Here is a 13,445-nt window from a genome sequence, read left to right as displayed (position 1 = left end):
ACAGTAGCCCCACTAGTTAACAATATCAACAGAGTGAAGAAACACAGAGCTCAACTATTCTTACACTCCTGATGCTGGATCTCCAAAGTCAGGCCAAGACATTCAAAGGCCAGCACAGGAATGGTTACCTGTTCAAGCACAAATGGCAAACTTATTTCAAAGCACTATTAATTATTATTCAAAGGTACTAAACTAAATGAAAATAGTATAAATTAAATGAAACTCAGAATAAAACAAATTCTCCACCTCCCCTGCAAAAACTACCTGTCTTAATGCTTCCACCTCTTCACTGGCCACTCGACTATCAGATGATGTGTTTTTCAGTTTCCCCTGTGCCAACTCCAGCTCAGTTTGAAGTTTATCCACTTCTTTAATAACTTGATCCCTCTCACTCATTATGAGCCGATACTCATTGAACACAGAGTCCCTCTCCTCTTTGTACTTCTCAGAGTCCTTAGTTGCCTTCAACTGTAGGGTTTTGAACCGGGTCACCTCTGCCTGCAGACGGTCCATCTCTTTTTGAAGTTCTTTATTCTGGGAAGTTGCTTTGTTTAGCTCCTGCTGTATTGATTCATATCTAAGATGAAACACAAAAAGATGCATTATTTTAGATTTTCTGTTTTTAATCCATTTGCTCCACAGTTATTAAAAATATATCCAATATATTGAGAAAACGGTCTTTTATTTAACAAAATTCTTATTTTCAATGAACTGGGGGCCAATATACTAAAGTGCATCAGTGCTAAGCCAAGCACTACTTGTGATAGTTAAAGCATAATAGTACATATGTTAGTTCAGCTTATCACACAGCATCTTGAATCCTCACTGATTCAGGGAAGAGAAGGAAACACACCAATCCTTCAACATAAGCACACTTCTGCTACTAATCCACAATGCTGGCTGTTCACTTCTAAAATAAATCCCATGTTTTAGTTCTAGAATTGTGGTAGATTGAAGTTGGTCTACTTTTAGTTTGGTCTTTGACCATGATATACTGCCTTTCATGAAAAAAACCCACAACAAAATTTTCATCCACTCGTGGTCCTTTTGACTGTTATTTTTACTACTTAATCCTCCTAAAAATAATTGTCTGATTAGTTAATTTTATCAGTTTAACTCTGGCTTTCCATTTCTATGGGTGATATTGTGTTGATCAGGGTGCTTCAGAAGAAGGTAGACAGGAGGAACACAGGATAGACAGCGTTCAGGTTGACCAAGAAAGACGAGTTACAGACAAGATCGAGTGTTGACACACACATCTCTTGGCAATAGGAAGCTGACGTCCCCTCAGTTTCTGATAGAGTGGTAAGACAAATGCTCAGCCATGGTTAATACAAGCACAGTGAGGCATAGGTACCTGGAATTTGGTTTGAGAGGGTGTAAAGCTAGGAAAAACCCACTACTGACAATGCAGCAAAGAAAGTAAAGAATGGCATGAGCTGTGCAATACAGCAAGTGGACAAAGGGAAAGTGGGAGAGGTGTTATTTAGTGATGAGAGCAATTTCTACAACTTGGGTAATCAGTGCAGAATGAATGTACACAGTAGATAAGGTATGTCATTCTGGACAAGCAGGTAATTTCCCCCTCGCCGTGACCTTTCCAGAAATAATCCACTCCAGATTTTATTCTGTGATCTTCTTACTTCACTAGGAGCTCTACTGCCACAAACAGAGCTCTTCCGAGACTAGATGAGGTAAGGAAATGGGAAACTTCCCAAACAAACAGTTCTGCTCTAACAAAATAACACTTGAACAATGAAAACAGCCACCGAATGCCAAGAAAAGCATCTAAGGAACTCAGATAGTACCCCTGTAGACTCTAGAAATATATTATACAATATTCTTCAGGGTCCAAAGGGTAGACTGGTATCAAAGATACATACTTAGAGAAGAACAATCAGAATGAGACAGGAGGTAGACACAGGAAGGATAGGGCAGGGTCCAGAATGACACACCTATCTACTGGAAAATAAATTATCAAGGTAAGAACATAATCTCTTTTTCCAGTGCAATAGGTGTGTCATTCTGGACAAGCGGGACGCACAAGAGCAGTTATTTTCTACAGTTTCGGTGTTTGAGCTTACCAGTTTCATGTTAGCTCTGCTGGCATGGAGAAGAAGCAGACTGAGGTATGCAGCTGACAGGCCAATCCCTTGTGGTACCTGTTAGTGAGCCTGCACAAGTATTTTTGGAGTTTGGGGCCATCCCCACTTACCTTCCCTCACCTACTGCTTAGCAAGGGGTTAAGTGCAGGCTGTAATGCATCCATAAGAGGCTCAGTGGTGTCTCACAAGGTACTGGCTGCATTTGTCGCCTTCCCCTTCTGTTAGCACATCTGTCGGTTTGTGGGGGTGAGGGTCCAGTCGGATGCTGTGTCTGACTGGCAGCCCAACGATCAGCATTTCAGAAGACTTTCATTATGAGGCAGTGATTTCTTCTCCTTTCCAGCTTTTGTAAAGAGCTAAGGCAGGCTGCAGCACATTGTCAGCACAGGTCACAGTGAGTAAGGTTATTATAATCTGTGAGGTGAATTGGAGGGAGGGAGGTGGTCTGAAATAGTTTTTTTTAAAGAGTTTCTGCATATTCCTCTGTATTTCCCCTCCTTAAAAAATCCTAAATTTGCTAGTTTTTGACTTATTTCATAGGGGTTTTTTATACGATTTTAGGCGCCAAGATCTTGATGGCAGCCTTCTTGGATTTTTAGCGATCTTTTTTTCAAAAGTTTTCTGCAGTTTCAAATCTTCTTTTGCCTCAAAATTAGTTGAGCTCTTTTACCCCAAATCCATGCTAGGATTGTGCAAATTCTGCACCTCGGGAGCGTCTTTGTGCCAAGTGCCGTGCAGCACAGAGAGGTGGGAACAGCAGGTTTAGCTTCTCCTATGCATTCTCGGCTAGAAGAAAAGGCGGATGGCCCACTGGAGCGGCCTTTTCTTTTTTTCAAGGCCTGGAAACAGTGACAATCCCGTATAAAAGGACGTGGATGCCCCGCAACCCAAGAAACGCAAATTAGAGTACTCTCAGGGTGACTTCTCGCTCCCTAGCACAGCTTTCTCTTCAAAATTCATCAATTTAATGTGGAAGGCCTTTCAGAAGAGCTGTGTTCCCACTGGGGATGACTCCACAGTTCTTTGCTCTTTTAAGCTCACTGCTCTGCCGGATCTTATTTTGGAGTCTTTGCTTGAGCTAAATTTAGACTCCCAGCCAACCCTTTCTACTTCCTCCTCACTCACATGTGGAGGGAGGGTTCAGTCCTCTGTATTTCCCTGGCATCCGGAAGTTAATATTTTGGTCTCGGAGCAGTGTGCCAGCAGGTTTTTAGACAGCCTAAAGTGGATTCCTTGGTTGCCCAAGTTACTAAGAACACCTTCCTTCTGAGTGATTGAGGTGTGGTGCTCAAGGATATGCAGGACTGCCAAGTAGCATTAGTTCTCAAGAGACTGGTGGCTTTAGGAGTGAAAGTTAACTCAGTGGCATCCTTTGTCACATGTGCCTATCTGTCCAGGCTGCGTACTTTGGAGCGTTAAAGGCGATGAACCACTCCCTCAGCTCCTTTCATCTTGTGTGGATTATGTAGCGGACACTCTCTAAGACATTATTTGTGTCATGGGTAAAGCATCAACATATTCAATCTCTGCTCATAGAATGCTTTGGATTAGACAATGGGCTGAAGATTCCATTTCTATAACTACTCTGAGCAGACTCCCTTTTAAGGGACAGTTGTTATTTGATAAGGGTCTGGATGATCTCATAAACTGCATGGTGAAGAGTTTCTTTGATGGCATTGGTACCGATACAATGATGATGAGCAACACGATGATCTTTTGGGATCTGGAATTATGGGACGTGGATGTACGTCAATGCTGCGATGCAGAACATTGATACTCTGATGCAAAACGTCTATGTTTCCATGTAGAGTGTCGATACGATGTAGACCTGTAATCGATATCATGTGGTCTTGGAGTGCTATATTCAGGCTGGGCCGGTACCGAGAGAGTTGATGTAAGCACCGGTGTCGAGTGCAACTTAAATGGAGTTGTTCCTTGAAGATTTGCACTGGTAGTCTTGTCTCAATAGCCTGTCCTTTTGGTGCTGCAGGGTGTCGAGGGGTAGGAGACCTTGATGAGGATGCACGCCCTGTAGGAGGCACAGCCTGCACTGACGGAGATTGGTGTCGACGTTGGCCTGCATCGAGAGACTCGATACTGTAGAGGCGTGTGATGCTTGCTGGGAAGAAGATGGCTTCTTAGCGGGCTTGCCCAATGGAGGAACAGCTTCCAATGTTGATGTTGGTACCACCAGTACTGATGACTTGGATTTATCACAGGAGTCCATGGTCAAGCTGAACAACTTCTCCTGCTGGATACCTTCAATGAGCATTTCTGTGCATAGAACTAGTACAAGTATCTACGCGAAGCTCAGGCCCCAAACACTGTAAGCACAATTGTGTGGGTTGATGATTGAAATAGAGCGCTGGCACAGACAGCACTTTTTGAAACTGCTTGAAGATATAGACATGGATGGTAAAAACTCAGCAGTGAGGTCAAAAACTCAAAAGATGAAAACGAGAATGAGAACCGCCAAGGTAGGAAAAAGAGGGCTGAGTGGCCCGAATGAGGAACAAAAGATAAAAAGGAAAATATAATATAATATAATATATATATAAATTTAGTGTTTTATTTTTATCCTATCCTTCGGTCTATAAAAAAAAAAAAAAATATATATATATATATATATATATATATATATATTTTATTTTTTTTTACAGACCGAAGGATAAGATAAAAATAAAACAATAAAGAAAGTCAAAGGGCCAAAAATATACACACAGTACATACATATACATGATATGTATATGATTTCTTGTTCAACATATTTGATTTTATTAGGATCTATAAATATGGGAGTAGGAGAAACTATCCCCCACTTTTACGAAACTGCAATAGCAGTTTCTAGCATGGGGAGCAGCACTGAATGGTCTGTGCTGCTCCCGACACTCATAGGAACTCAATGAGCGTTGGGAGTAGCACAGGCCATTCAGCGCAGCTCTAGGCGCTAGAAGCTGCTATTGCTGTTTCGTAAAAGGAGGCCTATGTATTCGTATATAAAATGACATTTCTGTGTTAGTTCATTTTGAGAGCTCTTAATTTAGTATTGCATCACATTAAAAAAAATGAAAAGCTGTTTGTTTGTTTTTTCTCATCTTATAAAACTTAACTTAAGAAATTTCTAATTATATCCCAAATAGTAATGGGGTTCTTTTCAAGGCAGAGAAATTCTCAGAGTTCTGGGAGTACTGTCTGTCTAATTCTACATTAAGTATGGAACCCTGGATTAATAACTTATGACAACGTATTTCAAACTTAAACAATTGTCTTCAATTCGATCATGTTTCTCTATGAATTATTTTGTTGTGTTAGTACAGTTACTGATGCTTTTGCAATTGTCCTTATTCAGGCATTTCAATAAAATGAAACAAGATTCAGTTAACACAAAAAACTGCTGTATGAACACAAATTTGATCATGTCTCCCCCTTGTTAGTACAACTCCATTGGCTGTGTTCGAACTCGTATTCTGTTAAAGAGTTGTTGCTTGGTCTTCAAAATTTTAGAAAGATAGTCTCTGAGAATTTGCCCTCCTCCCAGCAATTAAGTTCTGGTTCTTCTCATCAACATACAGGCCGTCCAACTGTTGAGTTTTCCTTCAGTGAATGGATTGAGTTAAAATATTTTTATGAACATTTCTTCTTTTACCAATCAGCAAATACCTAGAACTCTCTTCCAGGTGAAATAAAATCCTATAATTCTTATCTTTTATAAATATATAGCTATATGTTATAAATATTTAAAGACATATTGGTTTGTAAATATCTTTTATTGCAAGTGTTCTTTTTATAAGGTTTGCAGGTGCTCTTTTTATAATTTTCTCTTTTAATGTATTATCCCGGCTCAGGAATATTGATCAGCTTTTCTTATTATCTCACTCTGTGGGGATAAAGCGATTATAAAAGTAAAACATAACATTCAGGAAGTTATAATTTTCCTAAGAAAATTCTTATGGCACTGGGTTAATGTGATGGCTAAGCTTCCTCTGTACGTGCTGAACAGGTCCCTCCACTCCCAGGATGAAATATGCCTCAAAACGCCCAATGGTCATGACCTTCAACTGCAAACCGCCAAATGACGTTCCTACTCCCACTTCATACCGAGCAACTGGAATCAACTGCCCCTGCAGATCAGATCCCTTGAAAGACTCCTCAACTTTAGGAAAGCAATAAAAACATCTCTTCACCCAACTCTCCTGCTCATGACCGATGTCATATATTGGTACCGGATCCCAGTATGTGTCACATTAGGAAAACTAGTATTGAAAAATCTTGCACTGTAACTATGGCAAATTTAACCTATAAACTCTATTTGTAAAGTTTGGATAAAATTTGTATTGGAAAACTTGTACAGTAAGGATAACTATGGCAAATTGTAACCTGTAAACTTTATATTAGTATTAGATCCCTAGAATGTATTAAGTTAGGATAAAAACTTGTATCATAAACTTGTACTGTAATTATGGCAAATCCAGTGCAAATCATAGCTTAATTGTATATTATGTATGTTTAACCTGTAATACTAATCTAGTTAAAATGGTGGAAGTGGGTAAATAAATAATAATAACTATAAATACTCCACTTGCTAATTTGAGAGCACTATCTCAACGGAAGAAAAGCCTCAGGTATTATCTCGGTAGAGCATAAATTCTCAGACGTCCTCCACCCACATCATTGTCAAAAAACTTCTGAAAAGAATGTGCTATTACCACTAATTAATTTTAGTGCAGGACTGAGATAACTAGCTGCTTTTGTGCTGTGAAGGTATAAGTGATACAATACTTTGCCAACATTTCATGGTACACAACCATTTCTTCAGGGCTTTATCGATTTTCACTTTCACCACACGTTGCGATGCTCGCTTGCTCACTCTCAGCACAAAAGCAGCTAGTTATCACTAATCAATTTTAGTGCAGGACTCAGATAATAGCACACGCTCCTCAGAAGTTTTTTTTGCCAATGATGTGGGTACAGGAGGTCTGAGCATTTATTCTTTACCAAGATAATACCTGAGGCTTTTCTTCCGTTGAGATAGTGCTCTCAAATTAGTAAGTGGAGCATTTATATTTATTATCGTTTAACTTGTAACCCCATTCTGAGCTCTTTGGGGAAAATGGGATAGAAAATGAAATTAATTAATTACTGTGAAAGGAGAATTGGGTGAAAACAGAATTGAGCTTTAGAGGTGAAGATCTGGCCCACATGGAGCAAAGCATATCTCAGCTTTAGTGACAAGGGAAGTAGTAATTTTTGCTGGTTTACCTTTTGCTATAAAATTGAATCAATTGCTGTGAAAGAGGTAAAAGGACACAATCCAACTTTTGTAGCACTTAATTATACTCCTTAGATTCCCTCCCATCATATCCTACACTCAGTCTCTCTGTTGGCTATTTTTTTATCAGTTCTTTAATTCTCATTCAATACAGATTTAATCAATTTTAAGTTTCTCTTTCCCATTGGATTTAGCTATTCTCATTGACCACTTCACTGCTTTAATACAATCCCTCTTTCTTGGCTTGTAACCCACTTTAGCCTTAATTGAAAGCAGTTAATAATACATAGATAATTAAAATAAATATGCATAACTTAAAATAAAATCTTGTAGTAGACAATTACAAAAACAAATACAAGCGTGACTAGATTCAGCAGTTAGTCTGTATATTGAACAGATTGCAAGCTCCAAGGCATATGGACTGACTTTTGCATAGTTCTAAACAATTCTTGCTTTGCTTTTGTGAGCTACGTACCCTTTATTGAACTTTAACCTGCTCATTTTAACCTGATGACAAAGTACATTTCCCCAATACAAGGATCATATTAGATTAATACAACAGAAAGATAAGAAAAATTTTAGAAGCTAGAAGACTAATGCGGCTCCAGGATGTAACAAGCAGTTTAATCTGGACAAAGAAACCAATTTTCTTACTTTTATACTTTTTAATTATGTGTGTATTCATGCCTGCCTCATGGGCCATGCTTTGAAACCTCAGCTGACAAACCACTAGAGAATATGCACACCACAATCAATTTTCTGTGGATTTTCAGATTTTGGGGACCTTTTCCCATTTTCAGGCTTTTTTTTTTTTTTTTTTTTAGAATATTTGTTTTAATTTAAAAATGTCCACATGAATCAGTTCTACACACATCAATTCACAGCCTAACACATTTGAATGCATTAAATTTAAGGTATACTAATGAACTGCATATGTGCTAATTAATGTGTATCCCTAACAAATCAATTTAGACCTGACTACAGATTACCAAGAAGGGAGAAGAAAGAAAAGAGGTATGTTGTTAACACAAGGCTGAAGAGCTTGAAATCCACAGAAACATAACAGATAAAGGTCAAATGGCCCGTCCATCCGCAGCATCCACCATCTCCTCTTCTCCCTAAGAGATCCCATGTGCCTGTCCCAATGCTTTCTTGAATTCAGACACCATCTGTCTCCACCACCTCTACCAGGAGACTATTCCATGAATCTATCAGCTAGAACTGAGGTATTGTTTCATAAACTAGAATTAATCACTGTCAATTAATAAGGGACCTGCACCTCTTTAGAGAAGATGAGTATTGCTGTTGAAAATGCATTGCTGTATCCCTTTGTTTCATCAATGTATCCATCTGCTTTTGAAGGCATCTGTTCTCCTCCTCAACCTGTTCGAGCCGACTAAGGTCACTTTTGTGAATGGCAATCTTTTCATTGTACCGCTTGCTTAATGCATCATAATCCTTCTTGATGCCCTCCAGCTTGTCCATTGCTGTGTCATAGAGTTTAAGAGCTTCAGCTGAGCCATTCTGCTTCAAGACCTGGAAAACAAACAGGTAAAAATAATCTTTTGCTATTATACCAACATATATTTTTCTCTAGATTCTATTACCATGCTCCAATTTCCCTTTTTAGAACATAGCCATATAAATTACATACATAAGCCCATCGGTAAAGGCAGGGCAAACACAGAAACAGAGAAAAATTATAGCCTATCTAGTCTACCTATCTATTCCATCTACCATCCCTTCTTTTCCCTTATATACCAAGTGTTCCTGAATTCAGATACAGTTTTTGTCTCCACCACCTCCCCCAGGAGCTCGTTCCACGCATTCACCACCAGTTTCATGAAAGTATTTTCTGGAGGTAACTTCTGAGTCTGTCCCCTTTCACTTCATCCCATAGCTTCCTTTCAATTGAAAGAGAGACACCTCATGTGCACTTATGCCATATCATGGCTTGTATTCGATGACTTTATATTGTGACCACTTCGCTGATTGTCCAGTACATCTTGTTGTAAACCACCTTGAACTATCATGGCTTTAGCGGTATATAAGAATAGAATTATTATTATTATTATACAAGTATTTAAACATCTCTATCATATCTCCTTTTCTCCTGCCTTTCCTCCAAAGTATACATATTGAGTTCCTGTAGTCTGTCCCCATACACTTCATGACAAAAACCACCAACCATTTTAGTGCTGGACCGACTCAATATTCTTTATGAAGTCTCACCAGAGTCTTATAAAGGGGCATCACTACTTCCTTTTTTTTTACTGCCTATTCCTCTCCTTATATACCCAAGAATAGCTCAAAATAGATTTTAAAACATTTTTACTTAAATATACTGCATTAGTAAGTTTGTCTTGAAATTTTACATTACATTAGTGATTTTTATTTTGCCGTTACCTTGCGGTTCAAGGCGGATTACATAAAGGATCTATCTGGCCATTTCCAGAGGAATTATAGAATAAATAGATTGGTTCGTAGAGATGAGGTGGTTCTTGTGGCGTGAGAGTAGAGATGCTTTAGGTTGGTTTCGATTGTTGGGTATCAGGATTTTTTTAAAAAATAGTATGGTTTTATTATGTACAAGTATGTTACTAGTACCCTGCCAAGGATTGAGTGCATAATAAGTAGTATAAATAAATAAATACATGCTGCCTTATAATAAGAAAAATAAGATAAAAAAAATAAATGAAACAAATATATCTGTTCTCAGAAAACTAAGACAACCTTAGTTACATTTCTGATGCTCTGTTCCAGGATTAACTAACTGCCTGCTCTACAAAAATTCTGAATTAGTAAAATTTCTGGATCCAGCACACCACTAGTGCTATATGGAACAAAAATCCTAACATAAATGAGGTCTTTGAATTATGATTTTTAATTGCTATAATCTCTCGCAAAAACTCAGGAGTTGATATTAAGCTGGCGGCAGTTAGATTTCTTTTTTTAAAGCGCCAACTATCACTAGCTAAATTAGAATCAGATGTTGACCGTCATATCTTTATCTCATTCTCAGCAAAGGCTATTTTACTCACTCATGTAACCCTCCCCCCCCCCCCACCTCCTTCCCCAAAATTCATTCAGTCCACTTGCACAGGACAAGCTATCATGCTTTTTTCTGAGCAGCACCATTATTCTGGACTTCTATGCTTTTAACCCTGCACAGAGAACCCTCATTTTCTAAATTTAGAGCTACATTGAAGACTTACAGTACAAGGGTTGCTGAAAAGTTCTCAGCCCAACCAAGGAGAGAATGATGTAGGTTGCGTTTAACCAATGATATGAAAAAATGTCAAGATACAGAATTTCATTTCTACAAATTGGCACTTAATGAAATAACGCTCTTTTCATCTACAGAGGCAAAATAATGTTCAGAATTTAGGAAGTTGGTTGGATGGGTCGAGAACTTTTCAGCACTCCCTCATACTTATTTGAGCAGGTCTACAATAGCTGCTAAGGTTCTGCAAGTGGCTATGGAATAGCTCATTTTGGCTCATCTCTTTCTTCTTTCCTTTACTGCCTTTTAAATTAGATGGCATTCTATTCCTCCAAATTTCTAATTTGTTTTTAATTTGTAAACGGCCTATATTTACCCCCTCTTTTACTAAGGCGCGCTAGCTGTTTTAGCACGCGCTAAACGCTAACGTTTCCATAGAATTGACGCTTTAACGGTTAGCATGCGCTAAAACGGCTAGCACGCCTAAGTAAAAAGACCCCTTAATTTGTTAGGCACCCAGGAAGAGCAGTATATCAAAATTAGTAAACCAAATCATTTTCCAATATGTATATCTAGTAGATTTAAGTCCTCCATTAATTGCAACTCTCCTTTGCATGCTATTTTGTATCATATCCATAAAGACCATGTAATTTTGTCCTAAATATATCACCTACCGCACCACTAACATCAAAAGGCTTTTGTCATACAAAAAGTCTTAAGAACATAATCACAAGATGATCTCGCTGAGGAATTTTTGCCAGGGAAGCTGGATCCTACTTATATAAATATTGGGAATCAAGAGGTGTCAGTACACCAGTAATTGGCGTATGAAGGAAACTAGTCAATTTTGCTGAGCTGGAGGAAAGAGTATAGATTTGAGCAGAGGAAGTATTTTCAGTACATTATATTGAATATTTATATACCGCAAATATCTCGAAAAGTGGTTCACTGTGGTTAACACATTAAATACAGTACTCCCCCGAAATTCACGGGAGCACCCGCAAATTTTGATAAACTGCAAATGCGGTTTAGGAGTGTATAGGAGGCAGGAGAAGGCAGCGGCGGCGGGTGCTGAAAATCAGGTGAGGGATCATTCTTAGTATTTTCTGACCGCCTCTTCCGGGAACTAAAGTCAGTCTACACCAATCAGGAGCTGCTTTGACATGCTATCTGGTGCGTCAAAGCAGCTCCTGATTGGTGTAGCCTGATTTTAGTTCCTGGAAGAGGCGGTCAGAAAATACCGCAAAAGACTGAGTCTGCGATTCGCGGGGGTATATTGTAGTTTGAACAATCATCCAGAATTACAATATCAAGATAAAAGTGATTATAAACAGTGACATCATAACTAACAGTTTTCCGCACATATTCATGAAATAAATGAGTTTTTAAATTCTATCAAAACAACTTATTATAGATGTAATTTGAGGGGGTAAATCTTTCCAAAGCTTAGCAGCCTGGTAAGCAACAGTCGAAGTAAACAATTTTGTATATTTTCTCCCCCTCGGATTGTAGAACTGAAATGGGGATTCCACTCTCAGATTGTAAATTGTTTTTACTGGCAAAAAATAAACCAGCTCTGACCCAAAGGGTCAAATGAGTCAACAATATTGGATGGGTCATGGTGGGCCACAATAAATAAATTATATTTATTTACCTGCTTCCTTGAGCTTGTCTTGCTCTCTGGCTGATTGCTGTAGTGCTCATGGCTTGGCCCTCCTACAAAGCCCATTGGGCCATGGTAGGGGAGTGGAGTGTTGCTGCTGCTTGAAGCCTGAGCTCTGCTGCCTACTGCATAATGCAGCTGACTGCAGCTGCAGGGAGACAATTTACCAAGGATCCTTGAAGCTGCCGCGGGAAATGCCTGCAAAACCTAGCCGTACTCAGAGGCAGAAAAAAAGAGTGATGAGACGACTGAGCAGGCACAGCCCAACCCCTCCGCAAACTCCCCAGTAAAAACAAAACACTGGTTCTGTGAACTGGTGGCTGAGGCTGGGGGTAGCTAAGTGTGGCTGTGTAGGACTAGACAGACTGCAGGTAGGAATACGATTGGCAGTCTGAGCTGAGATTGGGTGGGCCTGGGTAGTCCAGCTCTATGTGTAAGAGTAGTGAAATATCAGTCAAGATGTCTAAGAATGACTGTAATAACTAAACACACTTCTACTTGTCATCAAAAACAAAACAGGTACATACATGTATCACAAATATTGGTTACCTATGCAGCAGAGAGTACAGTTTAAGATTCTTTCAATCATACAGCAAATTTTATATCAAGTTTCTCCAATGGTACTAAAGGTTTTTTTGTTTGTTTGTTTTTTAATCTATCAACCCAGAAAATGTTTGAGATCTGAAAATAGTATGAAACTGAGTTTGGAGGGTAAGATGTTAGTCTTTCATGTTAAGATTGGGGCAACAATGTTGTCTGTAGCTGGCGCTAAGCTCTGGAATGTGCTGCCTGGTATTCTGCGATTCTGTGATGGGAGACTGAACTTTAAGAAAATGTGGAAAACACAATTATTTGTCAATGCCTTCCTGTGCTAATGCTATTCTCTATTCATGCCTTACTGTCATGTAAATGAATTTATGGGATTTTGTGTTTCCATCTAGTAGGATGAATTTAAAAGAAGATTTCAATAATGATACCATTAGTTAATGGTCCTTTTGTGTTTGTCTTGTGAAACATGTTTAGCATTTCTTAAATATGTCTGAATATAATTTTGAAAACCGCATAGTTTTTATGCAGTATATAAATTTTTAAACAAATAAATAAGCAGAGAAACCAATAAAATAAAAAAATGAGGAGGAAAAAGCCTGTGAATAAGGTGGATGAGGACACACTGTAATGTTTTTG

General features: G+C 38.7%; 1 protein-coding gene across 6 annotated transcripts in view; it reads right to left on the bottom strand.

Annotated features, from left to right (window-relative positions):
• The window catches only part of DLG5 (discs large MAGUK scaffold protein 5), a 305,150-nt gene that overhangs the window by 220,387 nt on the left and 71,318 nt on the right, over positions 1-13,445 (bottom strand). For 5 of the 6 annotated variants that reach the window (XM_033940910.1, XM_033940911.1, XM_033940908.1 and 2 more), the window contains 3 exons: positions 12,252-12,467; positions 8,654-8,910; positions 265-577 (listed from right to left, as the gene is read on the bottom strand). In XM_033940910.1, coding sequence (XP_033796801.1) covers positions 265-577; positions 8,654-8,910; positions 12,252-12,467 — 786 coding nt within the window. The remainder of the gene's footprint in view (positions 1-264; positions 578-8,653; positions 8,911-12,251; positions 12,468-13,445) is intronic. The other variant, XM_033940913.1, reaches the window with a different exon arrangement.

This window comes from Geotrypetes seraphini, chromosome 4, assembly GCF_902459505.1.
Source record: "Geotrypetes seraphini chromosome 4, aGeoSer1.1, whole genome shotgun sequence".
NCBI lineage: Eukaryota > Metazoa > Chordata > Amphibia > Gymnophiona > Dermophiidae > Geotrypetes > Geotrypetes seraphini.
This window is presented reverse-complemented; position numbering and strand designations above follow the sequence as displayed.